The sequence below is a fragment of the Elephantulus edwardii genome, unplaced genomic scaffold (genome assembly GCF_000299155.1).
Source record: "Elephantulus edwardii isolate Elephantulus edwardi_28Jun2011 unplaced genomic scaffold, EleEdw1.0 scaffold00258, whole genome shotgun sequence".
NCBI lineage: Eukaryota > Metazoa > Chordata > Mammalia > Macroscelidea > Macroscelididae > Elephantulus > Elephantulus edwardii.
Genome location: NW_006400008.1, coordinates 3,702,640 through 3,725,871, shown reverse-complemented (window position 1 = coordinate 3,725,871; position 23,232 = coordinate 3,702,640). Strand labels below are relative to the sequence as shown.

At 38.2% G+C, this 23,232-nt stretch overlaps 1 protein-coding gene across 1 annotated transcript in view; it reads left to right on the top strand.

The window, feature by feature from the left end:
- Nucleotides 1–23,232, top strand: part of COL9A1 (collagen, type IX, alpha 1) — a 126,799-nt gene that overhangs the window by 70,872 nt on the left and 32,695 nt on the right. The window contains exons 22-30 of the mRNA XM_006899479.1: nt 1,425–1,478; nt 1,609–1,662; nt 1,783–1,836; nt 2,276–2,329; nt 4,595–4,639; nt 9,446–9,499; nt 9,603–9,656; nt 22,464–22,517; nt 23,081–23,152. Coding sequence (XP_006899541.1) covers nt 1,425–1,478; nt 1,609–1,662; nt 1,783–1,836; nt 2,276–2,329; nt 4,595–4,639; nt 9,446–9,499; nt 9,603–9,656; nt 22,464–22,517; nt 23,081–23,152 — 495 coding nt within the window. The remainder of the gene's footprint in view (nt 1–1,424; nt 1,479–1,608; nt 1,663–1,782; nt 1,837–2,275; nt 2,330–4,594; nt 4,640–9,445; nt 9,500–9,602; nt 9,657–22,463; nt 22,518–23,080; nt 23,153–23,232) is intronic.

Below are 23,232 nucleotides of genomic sequence, written 5' to 3'. Positions count from 1 at the left end.
ATAATTTTTTAAACAATTATAGATTCCCACCTTCCAACCCCATGGCCGTATGTGCATGTATAAGCCTGAGGAGTCCATATATAGGAAGCTCTGGTGGCTAGAGCTAGTGGTAAGAAACTGTTCTGCAATCACAAAGGCCCACAGTTGCTCTCTGGGAAAAGGAAGGGCAGTTGCCTCTCTTGCAATTAACTGCCTTGGAAAACCTGCCAGAGGGTTGGCTATGCATGGGTTCTGTCTCACTGGTACACAACACCACCAACAACGATATGTATATGTATGCAGTATATTTCATATGTGAATAATTAAAGTGTAAAAGAGACAACAGTTATATTAATTTAAAATTTTTCTTAAGGTAAGGATCTCTTTTTTAGTATAGAGAAAGATTCTTTAGATTTTATTTTTTGTTTTTCTCAAAAGCAGAGTCAAATTGAAAAATATTTATGTTCATGTTGAGCAGATTTAACAGGAAATTTAGAATACTCTCCTATTGCCATTGAGTAAGAATCGACTAACAACTGACAATTATTAAGGGTTTTCAGAGGCTGTAAATTGCTTGGGAGGAGATTGCCTTTCTTGTTCCCTCAGAGCAAATGATAGATTTGAACAATGTGTCTCTGAGTTGGCAGCACAATTCCTTACCCACTAGGCTGCCACAGCTCCCAAGAACATATTATGAAGTTTAAATGTCCTTTTGACCAGTTCGAAATAAGTTTGAACTGACTTACAGTAGCAGCAGGGAGATTCTAAGTTTTAAGATATTTGAATAATTCTGCAAAAGCCTCTTTTAGGAATATACAGCCTCTTATAATGGTGGTAGGTTTGTCAGAGACAAGGAGATTGACTCAGGGTAGGACAGGGTTTAGAGCTATTATTGTGCATAGGGTCTCTATGACTTGCAGGTGACTCAATGGCACATAACAACAACAACATGCCCTATTTCAATATTAGCTGGAATATTTTGACAGAAACCATAATCAACAGGGGGATTTCAGAGGGGGAACTAGTGCTAACGAATGTAAATTGCAATGAGGTTAGGTGATAATGTAGACATAGTCGCTGATGCCAACATTACCTGCAGTGTGAAGCTTTAGCTTATATATATATATATATATATATAGATCTAGAAATGCACACCTATTATACAATGTAATGTAATGTGCTACGTCCTAGGGCTCCTACAGAGCATAGATGTATATATACCCTTTACAATATGTTGAAAGAAAAACAAAAGGCTTGCAAGTCTTAATTGTCCCTGTGATAATAGAAATTTTAATATAATATAATTGCTCTTGAAATATTTTCAGGGCCAGGTGTCCAAGATATGTCAAAGTCCTTTGGAGGAGAGAACATAGTTTGGTAATGTGTACCATGCATTATTTTAAGGTAGTCAATGAGTAACTTGATCGTATTTCATTTTCTTACAGGGTGAACAAGGGCGGCGTGGACCTCCAGGAGAAGCAGGTCCCAAAGGAGAGAGGGTGAGTTCAGTTTAGTCAGAATTGCTATAAGCGTTGTGTTTTTCTGTGTCATCTGCTTGCTTATCTGTTTGATATGGCCTCAGTATATTGTCAAGCACTCACTTCTTGTTCTTTCTTTTCTGTCCTGCAGGGGGCTCAAGGTTCTCGAGGAATTCCTGGCCTCCCTGGGCCCAAAGGAGACACGGTATGTCTCAAGTTGTAATTATCAAAGTGATTACTAACTTGTAACAAACCTTCAAAAAATAATGAAGGGAATCAGAATGTGATTGTTCTTAAAGAACAGTGTTTCTTTGTGTGTTTTTAGGGCTTGCCAGGTGTGGATGGCCGTGATGGGATACCTGGGATGCCAGGAACAAAGGTAGCTGTGTGATTTCATCCAGGACTGAACTCAGCCATCTGGGCTCTAACCAACTGAACACAGTGTTTCCATTACTCCATTTCCAAGAAATTTATTTAGCCAGCGTTTGTCTTTTTTCTCCTTTTAAAGTTTTTTTGTTTGTTTGTTTTTTTGGTTTTTTTTAACCAAATGTCAAATACTTGTTAGACTGGAGTAGTTATTTGCTCAGTTTCAAGACCTCAGAAAAATTGCCCACTGATTCGGCTGAGGGAAATTGTGCCTGTTAATTAAATTTGTGTCCCGTCCAGCTCCTAATCTTCACTCTGCAGTGGGTCATACTCTAATAAAAGTGCATGTGAGGTCAGTTGATAGGGGATTCCTTTGACCAGGAGGCTCTGTACCTTTCCCTTTCTAAGAAGAAACACAGTCATTACTGATGGGCTGAAAACTTTGATTTCAGGGAGATGCAGGGAAACATGGACCTCCTGGTGATGCGGGACTGCAGGGGTTACCTGTGAGTATCTGGCTCTTTAAATGCTTATGGGCTTATATACACGTTTTGAAGAGAAGAATTTTTAGGGAGTGCCATGTTATGTCATTTGTAGCATGTTCTGGGGAAGGCACAAAAAGGGCTCTCGTGGCACAGTGTTAAGTGCATATTTTCTAATTAGAAGGTTTCTGATTTGAACCCACCAGCTAGTGTGTGGGACAATGATGCTGCAGTCTCCTATCTAAAGATTTGTTAATTTGAAAACCAAAGGGGACAATTCTAACTCTATCCTACAGGTTTGCTAAAAGTGGGAAGTGATTGACTCAATGGAAATAGCTCTTTTCTTTTTGTTGAAAAATATGATAGTTTACATTTTTATGTATTTTTTTCTCTGAATGATTAAGCTTTAATTTTACGTTTTAAATCTCTCTTTCTAGTCTATCAAGTTTTCTTAAGTGTGTTTTTTTGCTGTTGTTTTTGTTGTTTAGTTGTTGGGTTTTTGGTTTGTTTGGTTTTTTTTTTTCTAACCCTGAAATGAGAGGAGGGTTATATACTTGCTCTAACTTTTTGGTCATTTCGGGAATGTTTTTCTGTTAGCTCGGTTGAGCCACAAGAGAATCTGCTCAGAGAACAAGTGAAATACAACACCATGTTTAGATTATGTGTAACTTTTATTTTTTTTAATTAAATTTTATTTGTTTTAATGAACATTTACAGAGATTTTGGGTTTTCATTCATTCATTGTTGCACTGTTTTCTCCACCCTCATCCCCAGTTCGTTCTTCTCCCCCCCCATGTCTGTTTTAATTGTCCAATTGCCACAGTGTTTGTCAAAGCCAGTTCTGATTAATCTCCTTTGTCAGTGTGTCCCTTGCCATTCCCTATCACTCCTCCCTGAGAGAGACTTCACCCTGATTCATAAGGAAAAGGGGATGGCATATTCTCTTAGCTACTTCCTGCTGAAAAGGGACGCTGTGGGTTTCAGGGTGAAGGTCTTCTCTCACTACTCTAAAGGGCCCCTTTGGCAGTAGGAAACACAGACTATTATGGAGATTGATTTTGGAATTTAGATGCACTGTTATCAATTGTGCTTAGCCGTACATGTTCATATCCTCGAAGATGTATCATGGAAGTGTTGCAGCCTAGAAGATACAAATTTAACTAACAAGTTAAAGGTGCATGAGTCAAAAATTGAAAAGCAATAATATTCTGAGTAGAGGTTCTAATAGTGGCACAAATCAAGTTACAGAGGTAAGGTGGTTCCATTGCCATCCTTACTCTAACTTAATTCTTTTTTTTTAATTTAAATTTGTTATTAATTTCAGTGAAAATTTACAGAGGCTTTGGATTTCCATTCATTCATTGTTGTAGATTTGTCCCCTCCCAAGGCTCCCCCCCACCAGACATTACCCTCTTGGAAAAGTGAAAGATTCTTTCATTATTTTACAAACCCTCCCCCAGGTCCACTCCACCATGTAGCCATCGCTCTAGACTCCTGTCATGACCAAAATACCTAATCACATATCTCTTTTAAACAGTTTTCTCCCTTCTCTGTTTCAGAGCAGCATACATTATTGAACCCATCTTACTCAGTCTCTCCCCAACCCCAAGGACAGTCCCATTCGACAACAGTGGCGCCATGCAATATTTGTCCCTTTGTGATTATGTGTAACTTTTAAATCATTCAGATGTCTGTCTCCTTTCATGAATGTGGCTGGAAGTGCATGTGAATTTTGCATGTGTCCTCTTGGTGGTTAGATAGTTCAGGAAGTGGTTTTGGTGATACTGGAGGTCGGGCTTTCACTTTATAATGACATCTAACACCTATTAAACAATCAACTTCAGAAAAATTCCGATTTCTACAGTATGAAATAGGCCCAATCTCCTTGTTTCCTTTTTTCACACCTTTTCCTAGTAAGTTCTAACATTTTCTCTCTGTGCTCATACTTTTACTCAGTACATGATACCACATCATGTATCACAGAGTTAGAGTCTCAGTGAGCTCCTGTCAATCTGGAAATGGTACAGGATTTTAATTTGGAAGTTTGTTCTCTGAGAAACAAATTTAGTTAGTTAAAGACTTTATAACACACAGCTTCCTTAAAACTGGGTGATTCTGTAGCTGACTTCTGTGAGCTGGGGAAGTAGGATGATGCCCCTTCATGAAAATGCTTTTGGGGTTCTCCTGTTGTTAGGGATCCCTCAGCCTCACAGCAATGTTCGGCAGGGTTGGGGTCTGATGGATTTTCAGACTGGGTGATTAAACCACACACCATATGTATTTTTATAGGGTGTTCCTGGAATTCCTGGTGCAAAGGGGATTGTTGGTGAAAAGGTAAAAGATGAAAACCTTTAAATGATTCTTTTTCTTTACATCTCTTTTATGAATTTAGTTTAGCAATAATTTAATTGTTAAATAATAATAATTTAAATCCTTCCAATGTGTTGTTTACTTTGTATTTGACCCAAAGGAGAAATAAAGGAGCCAAAGCTTTAAAGATTCAAATGTGAATCTTAGCTTCAGAAAGAATACTGTGAAGAGGAATTACTGATTAGACCATTTTCATGAAAACGTTGCTCATTGCCTGTGTAAAGCAGCAAAAGGTTTATTGTTCCTTACCACTTAAATGATGAAGAAATCACGAAGCCATGAAACTTACGTCAATGAATATTAATATGTTACCTCGAAGTAAAAATAGAATGGCTATTTTGTTAGCCTATTGACTAACTAGATTTTATTCTGTACTGAATTAAAAAGGAAACAACTAAAAAGAAAAAAGAAATAAGCAAAGAAAAATTAAAGTAATAAAATGTTGCTTTATTAGGAATAAAATGTGAATATAATTGAAATATGAATACTATATAAATTGATCTAAGATTATATGGTTATATAATTATTGGGAACTTAATAGTCATGGTCTTTGATATCTTGAGTTGTTGTTGTTGTTGTTATGTGCCATCGAGTCGCTTGTGACTCATAGCGACCCTATGTACAACAGCCCTAAACTCCGCTCTGTCCTGTGCCAGTCGCACTGTCTCTGACACTCCCATCCCAATTATCCCAGTCACTGAATCATTCCACCTCATAGAGGGCCTTCCCCTCCTGCGCCGTACCTCCACCCTCCCAAGCATGATGTCCTTCTCCAAGGACCAGTCTCTCCTCACTACATGTCCAAAGTATGTTAGACGGAGCCTCAGAATCCTTGCCTCCAAGGAGCCACCCAGTTTAACCCTTTCCAGGACGAGAGATCCCTAATTAGTGGACTATGAATGATGGATGGTGAAGCTGGCATATTTGGACCCCAACTCTCTCTGCAGCTTTCTGGCAGGACTTTCCCCAACAGTTTTTGTTGTTGTTGTTATGTGCCATCAAGTTGCTTGTGACTCATAGTGACCCTATGTACAACAGCCCTGAAACCTGCTGTATCCTGTACCAAATTTATTGTCTCTGACACACCTATCCTCATTACCAAAGTCACTGAATCAATCCATCTCGTTAGTGGTCTCTCTCTCTTTCTTCATCCCTCTACCCTTCCAAGCATGATGTCCCTCTCCAAGGACTGGTCCTTCCTTGCAACATGTCCAAAGTATGCCAACAGTACCTCCTCATATTTCCTCATGGCCCAATCAATTCTTCATAATTCTAATTGTCCTAATAGGAAGTAACATGTGTTCAAGGAAAAGTATTGGAGAAAGAAAAGCCAAAGGCAAGGCATAACTAACATTGTGAAGAAACAAAATATTTTTACTTTATTGCCTGCCTGAAGACCTTTATTTTTTGGCATTTTACCTTTTAAATACTTCTGGAGCTAATAAAACAACATCCTGAATCTGAATGGCTTCTGGAAAAAGTACACTTGGAAAAAGAGATTCCTTTTTTATTTTAGTTGGTTTTGTTGTGACATTGCCCATTTTATCTTTTAATCAAATTATTTGAGTCTTTTCCTTTGTTAGTTTTGCTAGTGGTTTGTAGATTTTATTGGCCTTTTAAAAGAACCAACTTCTAGTTTTATTGATGGTTTCAATTGTTTTTCTATTTTCTATTTCACTTATTTCTGCCCTAATTTTTATAATTTCAATTTTTTTAGCAGGTATCGGGTTTTCCTGCAGTTTGTTTTCAATTGGTTGGAGATGTTGGGTTAGAGAGTCAATGGTCATTTTTCCTGCATTTTGGTGTTTGCTTATTGCTACAAATTGACCTCTGATTACTGCTTTGGCTGGTTCCCAGAGGTTTTGGTAAATTGTGTTTTCATTGTCATTTGTTTCAAGAGACTTTTTAATTTCATTTTTTATTTCTTCTTGTACCCACTCATGTTCAAGCAAGGTGTTGTTCAACTTCCAAATGTATGTTTTTTTCTCCTTTATCCTCTTGATATTAGTTTCTAATTTCGTAGCATTGTGGTCTGAGAAGATGCTTTATATTATTTCCATGTTTTTGAATGTACTGATACTTGCCTTGTGTATTTTTGGTGCATTAGCCTGTATCTATAAGATCAAGTTGGTTTATTGCATGGTTTAATTATTCAGCATATTTGATGAGTTTCTTCCTTGTAGTTATATCTTTTCTTGAGAGTATTGTATTGAAGTCTCCAGCTACTATAGTTGTGTTGTCTAGTTCCTTTTTCAGTTTTGCTAATGCTTGTTTTATATATTTTGCAGGTCTATCATTTAGTGCATTGATATTTATTATTGTTATGTCCTCATGTTCTATTGACCCTTTAAGTATTATGTAGTGACCTTCCTTGTCCTTTGTGATGGTTTTTGCATTGAAATCTATTTTAACAGAGATTAGTATCACTACTCTTGCTTTTTTCTGGTTGCCATTTGCTTGGTATAGTTTTTTCTAACCTTTTACTTTTAGTCTTTTTATCTTAACTTTTCAAGTGTGTCTCTTGTGGACAGCATATTGTGGATTTTTTTTAATCCAATCTTCTACTCTTTTTCTCTTCAGTGGTGCATTTAAATCATTCATGTCCAGTGTGATTATTGAGAGGCAAGGTTTTATTGCTATCATGTTGTTGAGTTCTTTTTGATGCTGTTGCTGGTTACTTTGGTCCATCCTGCTTTCTGTGGCACCTGTGTGAGAAGGATGTCTCTCAGTGTTTCCTGGTCTTGTTTTTACAAACTCCCTTAGGTTCCGCTTTTCTGAGAATATCTTTCCTTCATATTTGAGGGACAGTTTTGCCAGATATAGAATTCATGGTTGACAGTTGTGTTCTTGTAAGTGTTCAGTCTTCTTGCTCACATGGTTTCTGCTGAGAAATGAATAGTTAATCATATTTTCTCTCCCTTATAGGTTACTCTTTTTTTTCTCCCTAGCTGCTCTCAGAATTTTCTCCTTATCTCTGGTTCTGGCAAATTTGACTATGATATGCCTTGGCGGTTTTCTTTTAGAGTCTATTCTATATGGTATTCATTCCACTTCTTGAATATATATTCTCTCATTCTTCAGTTAGGGACCTCTCCAAAGTGCTGAAGAGCAGTGGTGTCTCTCTGGAGACTAAGGTGCGTCTGATACAGGCCATAGTCTTCGCAATCACCTGTTATGCATCAGAGAGTTGGACAATGACCAAGGAGGATAGAAGGAGAACTGATGCCTTTGAGCTGTGGTGCTGGAGAAGAGTACTGAGAATACCATGGACTGCTAGGAAAACAAATAGATTTGTCCTGGAGAGGGTTAAACCGGGTGGCTCCTTGGAGGCAAGGATTCTGAGGCTCTGTCTAACTTACTTCGGACATGTAGTGAGGAGAGACCGGTCCTTGGAGAGGGACATCATGCTTGGGAGGGTGGAGGGACGGCGCAGGAGAGGAAGGCCTTCTATGAGGTGGATTGATTCAGTGACTGGGATAATTGGGATGGGAGTGTCAGAGACAGTGCGATTGGCACAGGACAGAGCGGAGTTTAGGGCTGTTGTACATAGGGTCGCTATGAGTCGCAGGCGACTCGACGGCACATAACAACAACAACAACATTCTTCATTATGTCTGGAATGTTTTCTCCTAGTAATTCTTCCACAACTTTTCCAGTGCTTTTACTTGCTTCTTCCTGTTTTGGGATTCTAATTATGTACATGTTATTCCTCTTGATGGAGTCTCACATTATTCCTAGGCTTTCTTCTTTTTCCTTCCTTTTTGATTCTGCTTTTTGTTCTAACAGATCAATGGTGACAATTCTATCTTCAGTTTCTCTGGTTCTGTGTTTGATCTCTTCAAATCTGTTCATGTGTCCCTTCAACATCTTGATAGCATCTGAAACATTGGTCCTCATATTTTGCATTGTATGTAGTTTCTTGTTTTCCTAGAGCCTCTAATGCCTCATTTATCTGCATTGTTATGGGTTGTTGGTTTAGGTGTTGTTGTTTTTTTTTAAGCTCCTCTTCATTTTTGCTTGCAATATTCTGTAATTCTTCAAGTCTGTCTTTCATCCATTGAAAATATTCAGTCATTTTTCTTTTAAATTCTGTGTCAGAAAGTTTCATCAGACTTTCTGTCTTCAGAAATTCCACTGACATACTGTGTCACTTTTTGAGGGTGACATCTTGTTTTGGGTTTGTGTAGGGTGTGATGAAGCCTGCTTCCTACTTCACATTGCTGTTGTAGAGTTTTTCATGCCTGAGGTGATAGCAGGCTCTTGGTCCGAGATGACTGCTCCAGAGGAGGGTGGGGTAGGTACCCTAACGTTTGACTCAAGGGAAGACTTGCTTTTCAATTTGGAAGAGAAAAGGCCTATGAATTAGCAGCTTCCTCTGTTAGACAACTGCTGCAGCTAGGCCAGTCCAAGGTGCTCTGGGCTAAATGCAGCTCACACTTTGTGAGGGGAAAGGAAATAAAATGGGTCCACTTGCAATATTGATATTTTGGTATACTACAGAGGGGTGGTAGTGGGTCTTTCTCCAGGTATTGGGATTGGGGTGTCCAGGCTCTGGCACCAGATCCTCCAGATGGTGGGTCCAGAACCTTCCAGAGACACAGGCAGGTTCCAGGCATTTGAAGTGGGACTTTTGGTCATCCCAAGTCCTCATTATGAAAGTAGGAATTTATTGCTAGTTAAATCAAATAATTACCAAATCTCAGTAAGGCATGTTGGAAATGATGCTTATTTATCGGCTGAATTCTTTTGAATGTTGCTTTTTCCTTTTAGGGAAATACAGGTGCTCCTGGGAAGCCTGGTCTAATGGGAAATTCAGGCAAACCGGTAAGATCCCATCTGCCCACCCCATAAATTATAACTTTTTGTGTTCACAAAACAAAGGATAAAGAAGTGCTAACTTCTCCTCTGCCTCCTTTCTCTATGACAGGGCCAACAGGGGCCACCAGGAGAAGTGGGGCCCAGAGGCCCACGGGGGATTCCTGTGAGTATTCATCTTCTGTAGAGCTTCCTCAGGTGCCTTCTCAGTGTTTGATGGCCTGGTCATTTACTCATATGTGAATGAATGTTCTGATGTTTGAGTACACACTTCATCCGTACAAAGTCCAAATAAGACAATGTAATGGAAATGCAGTTTAAATATATCATAGATATCATCTTTTATAAAACAGAAAAGTGGACTGCTTCAAAAAACCACTAGTAAAGGGATTAGTCAGATGCGTGGGTTTTTGTTTGTTTGTTTGTTTGTTTTTAAATTTAATTTTGCCAGGCTTAAATTGGGTAGGTTCAGAGGCAGAAAAATGGACATCTCATTTCCATCAAGAAAGAAAAATCAAAGAATGAATCACATTCCTTAAGCCACAGGTTTCTGTGCCACCAGCAGTGGCACAGGTGGGAGAGAACCAGGTGAAATGAATTTGAACTAGAACTGCTGCTCCTCAGAGCTAGAGTTGAGGGCCTTTGCTTAGGCCTACTGGCAGAGTATGTGTGGTAGACACATATTTTGCAGAACTACAAAGCACTTTATATCATTGGCCCAGAGCTGAAAGGGAGGATCCAGAGCCTAGAGACTGAAGATCAGAGACAGCTCTGTACACCTGAGAAGAACCTGTACTGAATGAAGAATTGTATCCTGAGAATTTCTTTCCATGCCCCCCACCCCTTCTCCTTGTGTCCTGTTGAATCGGATCTAAATGGCACAGAAGAAGATTGTCTCTCCTTCTCCAGTGGAGCATCTGGTGGCTTTGAACTGCAGTCCTTTGGGATTGCAGTCCAGCTTCTTGCACTAGGCCACCAGAGCTCCCTTATAGCCTGAGCATTTCTGACACAAATTGTAAACTATTTATAAACTGTTGCTTTCCAAATAAACCTCATCATCCCCCCCAAAAAACCAAAACATGATGATCCTTTCTGCTCTCATTTTGTAGTGAAGGAAATATTTTAGTGTAATTTTTTTAAAAAGACAAATAACTTTATTGAGATACAGTTCACATACCATATAATTCATTTATTTAAAAGGTATAGAGTTTAATTATTTTTAGTATGCATACAGTATATGTACATTACAATAAATTTTAGGACATTTTTATTATTCATAAAGAAATTGTGAGCCCATTTTTAGACATTCTCCATTTTGCCCCAGCCCTAGGCAACTGTCAATCCTCTTGCTGACTTTATAAATTTGCCTGTTCTGGAAATTTCATACTAATAGGATAATACTGTGCGTGTGTGACTAGTTTCTTTGACTTTACTCAGTGTTTATAGTTTCATCTGTATTGCAGTATACATCTGTATTTCATTCCTTTTAAAAATTGCTAAACAATAATAATGTATAGATGTTGTTGTTGTTGTTGTTATGTGCCGTCGAGTCTCCTGCGACTCATAGTGACCCTATGTAGATATATAACATTTTATTTAGTCTTTCATCAGTTGATGAGTATTTGGTCTGTTAGGAATTTTTGGCGATTATGAATATGGTCATCTGAACATTTAGATGTAAATTTTTAGGTGGATGTGTTTTTGTTTCTTTGGGGTATATATATATATATAGCCTTGGATACCTTGTGGGGACAGTTCTTTGTTCTGTAGGGAGGCTCTCAGTTGGAATCAGCTTGATGACAGTTGGTGGGTTGATGCTGTATTGAAGAAATGCCCATTTATTTTTTCTTAAGGTGAGACTGTAAACGCATAAGTTTTATAGCATCTAGAAATATTCATTTTTCTTGCTAGATATAGTTCAACTCTTAGAGAGAAATTCTCTAATCGTGATTGGAGAAACATTACACATGTACACTAGATTTAAATTTTTTTCCTCCTCTGGCCTCTAGTTTAGATTCGTATTATCAAACTCTGCTGGGTAACTAAAAGAGCTCCAAGTAATAACCCAAATTCATTTCCAACTGTAAGCAATTCTTTCAAAAAGTTTCTTTTTTTTTTTTTTGTATGTTGAGTAAGAATTTTCATGCCCGAGGAAAGTAAAATATCCCAGATGTCTTGTGGCAATCGAGCGAACGGAGTTTCTCCCATTTTCACAGATGTTTGCCAACTGACCTCTGCCCTGTAGTCAAAGAAGCTAGCTCCTGTTTCTTATTGTGCTCCTTGCTTATTTATTCATCACTTATTCTTTTTATTTTATGAAGACTGTGTGAGTTTCTTACTAAAATAATTTCACTAAACTGATTGCCAATGCACTGAGGCTATAGAGAGATCACATTTGTAAATCAATAAAGATGCTTTGTAATTGGATCTAGCAAGATCTAGTCATATGAGAAAGCATTATTGGAACTTTGAAAAGGCTTATAGTTTATGTCTGCTATTCATTTTATTAGAAGCATTGGTGGCTCAGTGATAAAGAATTTCACTGCCAATTCAAAGGTGGTTTGAATCTACCATCTGCTCTGTGGGAGAAGGTGGGCAGTCTCTTCCCATGCCTCAGAAAACCTGCTCAAGGGTTAGCTATAAGTCAGTTCTGACCCAACAATATACAACAAAAACAATTCATTTTATAGGGGGCTCTGGTAGCTTAGTGGTTAAGAAGTTGTGCTGTTAAATCAAAGGCAAGTGGTCAAACCCAGACAGATGAGCAGCTTCCTCCCATGCAGTTTATAGTCTCTGCAATCCTGCAGGAAGGTCAGCTATGAGTCGACTCCAACTCCATGGAATGAATTTGGCTCTTTTTCATTCTACTGAAGAAAATTTGTATCAGAAAGGAAACATTAACTAAGTACCTACTGTGTTCCAGAACTATGCACTGAACACAAAGCGTGTCACAAAATAGAGGAGATGTATCCTAAGAGCCATGGGCTATATAAACCAAGGAATTAAAGACAGAATGCCTGAGAAGGGTGATTCAATTCTCTCTTCCTAGTGGAAGTAGATCACTAGTTTTAGATCTTGGATTAGTTCTCTTTTTAAAAACTTTAAAAAACTTCATTTTATACTAATTTGCATACAAAGTTCATAAAGTTCATATACATTATTTTTCACACCGAACTTTTCCCCTGTTTGCGGTTTCCCCCCCTTCTTTCATTTTCCAATCTAGCTAATGGTGTGTAGGTAAGGCTTATTTGATGGTTCCTATTTTTTTTTCTCTCACAAAATAAGTCTCACTACAAACTTCAATTCCAGGTCCCTGACTGTCCTGTAAGGTAGCACACAAGCATCCTAGAGGTTCCCACCTGCTTCACCACCTATTGCTGCTTATTTTCTTTTTGTATTATGCTAGTTTATTTACAAAATCCCAATACATTGTTTCCAGAGTAGATTCTTCCGATTTCCCTCACCCCTGCACCCGGCAAATTGTATAACCTCATGATTAAGCCCCTCCCGTTCCCTCCTCTTGTGTTTTGAGGTTTGACTTTCTCTTGAGTCCAAATTCTTACCGTACTATCTGGTATGGTGGCTAAAAGCTTTGACATTTTTCTTTCATCACATTATGTTATATTCAGTAGGACTTTTCCCAAGGTTCCTTGCTTTTGTCTTCTTTTTAACTCCTTCTTCTACCTCTCTAGTTCTGATTATTGTTGGGTTAGTATAATAGGTAATAACTCGTTCAGGTTCAGGTTATAATAGTCTTTTCTTGATTTTCTGACTTACCTCTACACTTTCCTTCCTCTACCAACTTTTCCCAGTATGACTGCTGCTATTGGCTAGGATAATTAATTGTTTGTTCTTGTAGGTAACATGGACAGACAGCAGAGTCTGACTTCTTTTAGCTGCACAAAGGGGAACTGTCTCCATGAAAAACACCCATGGTATAAATATGATCCCCCCCAGGTCAAACAGCCCACTCACTCTGTTGCACCTACTTCTACTACTTATGGGGAGGGGGGTGGGAAATCATTGCAAATGACCAACAAACTTTATAGAATCTCTTTTTATTCCAATTGTGGAGTTTATTAGTGTAGCAAGTTGAGGGGTGGGGAAGGCAAAGGACATTAGTAAGTGAAAGACCAGGTTTAGTGAACAGCAGCCCAAGCAGGTTAACAGCAAGACACAATTCTTAGTTAATTCAGACTGCTTCTCAGTCAACAACAGGATACCTCTGGTAAAGAATCTCTGGCCCCAGAGGATGGGCACTACTTTCTCTACTTTTTCTTTCCTGGTATAAAGGCTCTCTTCTCAAAAGCTCTGTCCCTTATTCTGTCTAGCTCCATCTGGTTCCTTCAGGATGTGCCTTGCCACAGTCTCTCTACAGTCTGATTAGCTCTCTCTCTTATGTTGGTCTCATAGCTGTTGATGATATTGAAGACATTGATCAACAGTGAAGCACATACGTTCCTGCAGTTGAGGCAGCTGGAAACTATGTGCTGCCCACTCCCTACCTCTGCCTCGCCCCCTTCACTCTGCTTTTCTGTTCATTGTCTTTCATATTAGAAGGATCAACCTTCCCCTTACCATAATCTACATTCATGAAAGCATGTAAGCCAGTTACTTCATGCCTTGCAACTTAGTCTCCTCTTTTTAGGTAGCCAATTGCTGGTTTGCTCATTCTTATCACACCAGTGCTCTGCGGAAACAAGCATGTCTCTTTCTCTGAAGACTCTATTATAGCTAAAGCTTTGAGGATTCACATCTAAAAAACAAAGGTCTAGTCCAGAGCATTGGAAGCAGGAGTGTCATCCACTTGCATAATAGTTTGCCTCTGGAAATCCTATGAACCTTGAGAGAGGAGGAGAGACACCCAATCATTGAGGACTCTCCTTCATAGGGTCACTATGAGTCACCTGCGATTTGACAGCACTTAACAACAACAACAACTACAGTCCAGAGCAAACCATCAAGGTGACAGCAAGTTAACTAACACAAGCTTACAGAATAAAACATCTTCTTTTCATCTCGTTGGGCTCTGGTCAACTCATCCCTGCCATCCTTGGCTAGGTCCAAATGGGTATTAGCCACAAACTCAGGATTTCTTTGATTTCAGACTGGCTGGTCCCTTCACTCGGCCTTAGTCCCACATGGGCTAAGTCAACATTTCAGGGATCCACAGCACCCCTTGCTCCACAGGCCATCAACCCTTTTTCATGTAGCCATTCATGCTAGGTGGACAGTGTGGAAGGGACATGTCTTAACTTTGTAAGAGGCACAGCTAAAATGCTTATTGTTGGTTGTTACAAAGTCTGGGAGAAAATCCAAAAGGTCACTTTTGGCCTGAGACAAAAAGTAGAGTCTTAAGGCTACATGCATATGAATACGATATATAGTTTAGCATGGTACTTAAGGGAAGAGAAAGAAGAAACAGAGTTTGTTTAAAAGTCTGTGTTTTGATACCCTTTTCCCCCAGTCCCTTTTTGGAGACCATTAGTGGGCGTGGGGGTGTTGGTGGCACTAAGGCAATAGATAGAAAAGCTATTCTCAAAAATCCCAAGACTGTAGTTCTACAGGATTTTTTTTTGTCTAGCACCTATGGCCTCTATCCATTGGATATTTGACAAACAAAATGCCAAACACAATTGGATAATCCCTGTAAAATAGTGGTGGCTCAGTCCATCCACACTTTACCACATTGCTCTTTCAAAAATTATAACTTCTATCCTTCTATTATCCCTCTTCTCTCCCACTTAAACATCCTCAGTGACTCTTCACTGATGGTAAAACAAAGTCTTGATACTGTTAACATCCCCTGCTGCTGACTCACTTAGATCTTGTGTTTAAGTCACTCTGAGCTCCTTGCTGATTCCCAAATACACTCTACTTCCTAGCCTTTCTTCCTTTGTGTCAACCTCAGGATACAGAAAGCTCGCACCTTCATTTAGCTTAGCCAACCTTCCATGTCCTGTCTTAGATACAATTGAAATGTTAATTCTACTATGAAAACACTTTGATTATGCCTTGTCTTTTAGGCAAAAGGATTTCTCTTAATTGTAAAACTTACAGCCCTTGATCCATTTGTACCCATCTTGTGCCTCTGTTGCCATTTCTAGAGAGGATTTATCTCCATATCTGATTCAACTTTGTGTTCCGTATGTTTTGTTGGGACTCTCCTGAGGTTCTCAGGACCTGCCATAACATAGATGCTTGATAAATAGTTCATGAAAGCCACTAGAGACTTAGTAAATTAGAGACATAGTAAATCTTGCTGAGCTTCCTTCATTTAAAATAAGTGATTTCTCACCTACTATAAATTTTTCCATAAAAGTGTCATGAGAAGCTACAAATATAATTCTGTAGCAGAATTTTAATGCCTAATGTATTTACAAAAAATGAATTTGTTCTTTCATGTTGCATCATTAAATTTAGTTTTGTAGAAAAGTTCACACATTCTCAATTCTTCTTCCCAAGTTTTATCAGCATTTCCTGACAACTTCAAAATAGAGACACCTAGTATAGGAAATTAGAATTTTTTTAGAATGTATTTTTAATGTGTTTTAATAGTTATCCAGGGATAATTAAAGAATGCTTTTGAAATGAAATGAGATTCTCCCTCTCCCTACCATAGTCCCATCAACTTTTGTCAATATCACAACAAAAAACATTATATTAAAAATATATTTCTACTCATGTTATATATCTGGCTGTCTTTACTCACACTTGTTTTGTACCTAAAATTGGGTACCTTCTGCTCCAGAACAGACAAGGTGGCCTGTTTGGTCTGTTCATGCGATGTTGTGTGTGCTGTATAATGGGAACCAATCCATAGCTGACCCTCTGGTGGGTTTTCCCAGGTGGAGGTTGCCCATTCCTCTCCAGCAACCATAGTTCTTACCTATTCCCTTCTTCCTAGTTTGTCAGATTTCACCAGAACTTTCACTGAGAGGATAGTGTTTTTGCTTTGCTCTGACAATAACGACACACTGAGCACTATGCATAGTCCCTGGGTTCTGAAGAGTAGTTGGTGTATGAAAAGCCTGTCCCATTTCTCTTGTGAACCTCTGCCTTCACCCATCATCAATAATCTCAACACCGATCCCAAACTCATTGCCATCAAGTTGGTTCTGACTCACAGCCACCCCGCAGTGGGTTTCAGAGGCTGCAAATAGTTTTTTTGCATTTTTATTTTATGTTGTGGTTTACTTACAAAGTTCTGATACGTTGCGTTTCACATTATTCTTTATTCACATTGTATTGCACACGGTCATTCCTGTTTATTATTTTATTAAATTAATCACCATTGCCCTATGGCCACCACTACTTTTCAGGTCCCTACCAGATCTTTTCCATTTCCTTTATCCTCTCCCTCCACTCACCAAATTGTGCAACTCTGATTTTGCCCCTACCCATCTTCATCTCTCTGCTCCTACCCCTTCCCTCATGGGATCCCCTAACATATTTTACTAGTTATCTATCATTCTATTTTTACAACAGTGATCTTATGCAGTATGATACTTCTTAACTTTCTGTTGAGAAGTGGCTGGTGGATTTAAATTGCTTACCTTTTTGGCGAGCCACACAGCATGTAACACACTAGAACTGCTTGACCTCAACACAGAGATCCATTTATGGAGTAATATTAAATTATCTAAGCTGCACTGCCTCACTTGCACTAAGCTCTGGAATGCTAACCTTTTACATGATTTATAAAGCAACTGTGAGAGTCAGAGTTTAGATATATACTCACCTGCTTCTTTGTGTGATGGAATATTTACATTTATACTGGAGAAAAATATAAACTCTATAAAACTATAAAATGGATTCTTAAATATATTTGTGACAGATCTAAAGGTTATCATTAGAGCAGGGACAGTAAGATCTTCCAATATTAATGTGAAAATTAATTTATCAAAAGATATAGAAAATCAACTTTTATTTCATAGGTTAATAAACTTCTTTTTGTTACAGAGAGACATTTACAGATTAAATATAATGGCTAGAACTTCCCACTTCTAAGATGGCATGGTACTAATGATAATGTTCATTCTTCAGCTTGTTAGGATTTTGGGCAATAATGCAAAATATAATAACCATTACAAACTAGAACACAAGGGAACAGTCCTCTAACTTTTATTGTGGGATAATTTTGGCAGTATATGTACAATTAAAGTTCTGATATTCTCTGTGTTCTTTTAGTTACGTATTAAGAGAAAAACTTCCAAATTGAATTCTTAGTCTGGATGTATTTATTTAAATGATTTCTACAAAGTAGTGACCAGTTTATAAAGAGGATGCCTGTTTGGTGATCAACAATATTGACAGACACTAGAGGTATGAGGACTGTTGTTGTTGATTGCCTTTGAGTCAAGCATGACTCATAGTGATCCTATGAACAAAAGGCCTGAAGCCCCTCTACAACTATGGACATTTATCAAAGTTCATAGAGTTTCCGGAGGCATGTTATTTAGGAAGTGGATGCTACTCCTGCTCCCAAACCTGTCATAGTATGTTATTGTTTTTATGGGCCAATTGAGTCGCCTGCGATGTATAGCGACTCTGTGTACAACAGCTCTGAATGCTGCCCTGTCCTGAGTCAGTCTCACTAAGTCTGACATACCAACCCCCATTGCCCCAGTTACTGTGTCAATCCACTTCATCAATTGGACTAGGGACCTATTTTTCTCTAAACACTACTTATAGTTCTAAGGAGATGTAGAGGTTTGGAAAAAAAAGAAAATGAAACATGTAATGAAACCATTTTTTTGACAAATTTCTTTGCTAATTATCTTGGGTAAAAACAATAACTACTTTAGTGAGCAGCACTGTTCTTTATGTGCTCTATACATCTTAATTTACTCAATTCTCACAACAATCCTATAAAGTAGTTACTGTTTTTGTCTCTTTTATAGATGAGAAATCTGAGGCACAGAGATGTTAAATTCCTTGCATGGCAGTTATGCATGGCTGAGCATATTTGGTGGTGGTGGTCTAGCATATTTTTAGCAGCACCCTTTAAAGCCTTGATAGCTGTAAAAAGCAAGAGGTTCATGGGGACAGGCATATCTGTCCTTTACCAACTTTACAAAGAAGAACTATCCCTGCCCACAGATCAGTAACACAAAACTAATTCCCATGAGGTCAGATGTGTCGCCCATACTCCCACACCTCTTTCTACTTGTCTCAACACCAGTCTTACTGCTTTTCTGGGTCCAAAACCCAATGCAATTGCTCACAGACCACACAGAACCATATTAGAGAAGTAAAAATATTATAATCCAGATTAATAACAGAATACACTCAAGAGTGCTTCCAAAATGTGCATACAGGCACCTCAGCCTCGAGCCTCACAGCTTTAGACCAGTGTTTCCAAGTTCTCAGTCCTGCCAATATTGACTTCCTAACCCCAGTAGTCTAACAAAGTTCTCAGTCTTGCCAAGAGTGGTTCTCCCCCAACTCACATCAGGTCCCATCTCACATCAGGTCTCCAGTTCTGCCATAGGTATTGCTGCTTTAGGTGCAGCTTGAGCAAAAAGGGTGTCCTGCATTCTCTTACTTCTAGTTTAATGGTGCCAGAAGATCCATCTGCTTCTCACTGCTGCCTTGCTCAAATCAATGGTGAGACTAGCCAATCCACTTGAAGATTGTTGTGACTGGCCAATTCCTTTGTGGAATAGCAGTCAATTCCTTTGTGGATGGGCTAATACACCCCATTCACAGAATGCCAAACAATGGCTAGGAAAAGTCACATTGAAAGAGAAATTCCACAAGAGTCCAAGTTATCACTCAGAATTAGATTCCCTAAATTTGAAGTTGCCAAATCCAGATGATTAAAGACAAATGCAATATTTGTGAAACATTCATGATTGGCATTCCACATGAGTCAAAGTACATTTATATGGGGTTAATAAACAAATTATAGCAAATTTACATAGTGATTCTTAAACCCAAATTTGAGAGGATTTGGATGCACAGCCAGAGTTAAGGAGTTCTGGTGGCCCAGCAGAAAGAAGCTGCATGTAATCTCAAAAGCATGAGGTTCAAATCCACCAGCTGCTACCTGGAAGAAGGATGAAAAGTCTCTTCCAGTACAGTTTATTGCCTCTGAAAACCTGCACACAACAACAAAAATAAACCCAAATGGATTCTTGGATCTTACCCCAGGTCTACAGAATCAGAAAAGGAGGAACTTAGAGTAAGGAGAATTGAGGAGATGGGGTAGTGCATGCCATGCAACGAAATAGCTTTCTAAAGAACTCCTCAGAAGATCTGAATGCAAAGATTTGAGTATGACTTGTACAGAATCAATATCTTTAAAGCCTTGATCAGTTCCCTAAACAGGGATGAGTTGGCACAGTACCTGAATATTGGAGTAACATGTGGTGACACAAAGTATTCAAGAGGAAAGCAACCACTGATTATGGCTCATTTTTAATGGTGGGTTTTTGGTTATATTCTGGGTCCATTTTCAAAAAGGTTTTTTAAAAAAACCCTGTTCTAATCCTTGTTGTCTGGGTTTGGTAAATATGAGCCACTAGGTATAACCATCATTTCCTTATCTTACCCAGCCCTCGTCCGAGATTATAGTTGAATATTCCAACTATGGAAGCATACTGGATTCTTCATTTACTTAGTGATTCTTTCAGGATACTGTGCTTACCAGTATCATAGTCAATTACTCCCTGCAGGATGAGTTTAGTTTAATATGTTTGCAAAGACTACTTTCATAGCCTAGTTATTCATATTAACCTGTTTTATTAAATAAAAATATAAAGCCTAGAGAATAAAAGATGCATGGTTTTAGAATATAAAAAAAAAATCACAAAAATGACCCTCAGAAAATCTTGCCCTAACAGTTGGTTAATAGCTGTTTGGTCGGTGTTATAAGAATGCATGTTACAGTTTTTCCATAGTGATAGGATTTCTGTAGAAACACCTGAGTCCCAAATGGCCAACGATATTTATAGGATGGAAGTGAGATAAAAATGAAGAACCACATTCTGTCTACTTGTACAATTACAGAGTAGTCAATGCCAATAATTTCAGCAGCTTCTCAATGACGTACGAGCTGGCTTTTGAGTACTCAAGTTCAATGGGTCAGGCCATCTATGGTGAATGGGGCTCTGAGCCAACAGAATGGGTGAATGGGGCTCTGAGCCAACAGAATGTATGACCAAGGGCCCACTAGTGGTTAAAAAAACAATTAGGAACAGAATATTAATAGCTTGTAAATGACAGAGAAAGATGATAGCAGGAGGGAAAACCCTTTATCTTTAGGAAGATAATGAATCCCTTCAAAAGTGTATGAAAGTTTATATAAACTTTTATTTTAACTTGGACTTTTGGTTTGTGGGATGAAAAAGAAGACATTAATCATCTTTATTTTGAATAAAATGGTATTAAGCTTTGTTTACTTAGGAATAAATACTTGGAGATTGTGTCAAGACAGAGCTTTCATTTTCTGATATTACTGCCCACCAGTGACTACTAATTACTTTCCACCAATGAGTATGAATTGCTCTGTGAATTAAAGTCATGTTAGCCCAATGATATTTAAGATCGCGGTTATAATGTTATTTGAAGATACTAGGAGAAAAGACATATTGAAGGAAATATGACTTGAACTTTGAATTGCTAGATGAAATGATAGGGTGGAACCTGTTCTTTTTATTTTCAGGTTTCTATTGATAGGCGGAAGTGTCTGGTTTACATCCTTTTAGCATAGTCCTCACAGAGCTTCTAAGTTGCTTTCAAAGTAGTACTAATAAGAGTTAAAGTCCAATGTGTTGCTCCAAAAACACTAGACATGTTGCTTGGGTGAAAAACTGTTGAAAGTTATTAGGATCATTTAGTCCTGATCACCTATAAATCTTATGAGACCACTACCACAGAATTATACGTCGTAGCTAGAAATTGTTGCAATTAGCAAACATTTGTTAATTTTTAGAAACACTAAAAGTTCAGAGCATTTATTAATCTTGACACCTTGTTTGATAAAAAGATGAATGAGCACTGGATGGCCTAATAATGTTATAAAATGTAGTTATAAAAATTAATCATGAATATGGAGTTATCATGTCATTTTAAAGAAGAACTAAATCAGTAAATATCTTTAATTTTTAATATACACCTTACAGGGCGTGTGACTATTTATATACAATAATCTCACTGGTCAGCTTACTTGAGCATGCTTTACAAATAAAGCAAGCTTACTTCCAACTGGATATAACTATCAAGGTTTTGGTGCAAAAGTTCATGTGTCTTATTTTCTCAAATAGTTTAGATCTGAAGGCTAGAATTGTCTCAGAAACAAAATCTGAGGATTGCTTTTGGGATCTTCATTATAAATTGTATTTTTCAAAGTTTATTTAATTATCTAAGAAATGTTGAGGGAAAAAATGAGCACAACAAAGATTTTATTGCAGAAAATTTATCCTTATCTACCATCTGTGTCTTTCTGAAATTGTAATAGTAATTTAGAGGCAAACATCTCTGTCCCATGTCTCTGTTTTCACACTTAATGTTTAAGATCATTTGCCAGATATTCCTTGAAAATGTGCTACAGAACCCAAAGTTTACCCTATGTCCTGGACACTGTATGGAATTTAAAATTCATACAGCTATACTTCAAAAACACAGTCTAAATTAGGGACTAAAACTTGTACACAAATTATCATAATTTAGATTGTGATTTTAGGTGTTGAAAATGACTAATTACAGTCTCATATTCAATTATCAGACATTATTTCTAGTAGCAGTGTGTCCTCAGAGTAAAGAGCATGATAAAATTTATTGGAAAATGGATAGAAGATGCTATGGACATTTTCTATGATGATCTATATACCGCTCAAAGTCCTATTAGGTAGAACACTTTTGTATTAAAATAAAAAACCCATGTTTGATGTTACTTTATTTACCTTATGGCTAAGCATTTGCATCACAGTAAAGCAGCTAAGTGACAATCATGTTTATGTTGTTAAAGGGCAGTAGAGGAGAAACAGGACCAGTAGGACCACCAGGTATACCAGGTAAACTGGTAAGTCATAATTCTATTCTCCAACAGTTTCTTTGCTTTCCATCAATTAATATTTAAAAGCTTTTTAACCAAGTGAGGAAAACAATTTAGAAAGGGTGATTAAATAGCATCCTATTGTGACATGAATGTATGAAGATGGAAATGTGCAATTTAAATTTATACCTAGATACCCGTAAGAGGGATTTATAATCGGAGTGGTTTGGAGCACACATTCTAAAAGTGGGAGGAGCATGAGGTGCTGCGTTTGGGCCTCTGGTTGTTGTTGGAATGGGAGAGAACTGTATGAATGTAGCCTTTGACAGCTTGTGCAGCTCTTGTTTACACAGTAAGAGAAGCAGTACTGAGCAGGGGGCTTGACTCAAAGGGTCCAGTGTTGAAAGGAATGAGAATCCGGGAAGGAGGGCTCTTAGGTTGGAGGGTGTGATGTCTGGGCCCTCTCCTTCTGAGATGTGAGAAAGCAGCTTAAATTAGAGGAGCAGCTTAAACCAATACGCCCAAGGGTGTGTCTTTCGTGCACCCAGTGTGGTGGTGTCAGTGACTCTGGGATGTGTTTGTTTTCTCAGGGTGCTCATGGTAGCCCTGGCCTCCCTGGCCTGCCTGGTCCCCCTGGACTTCCTGGAATGCGAGGTGACAGGGTAAGATACCAAACACTCAGAAAGTTTGTCAATTTGGAAGGGTAGTTTCTAAATTATTATTATTATTATTATTATTATTT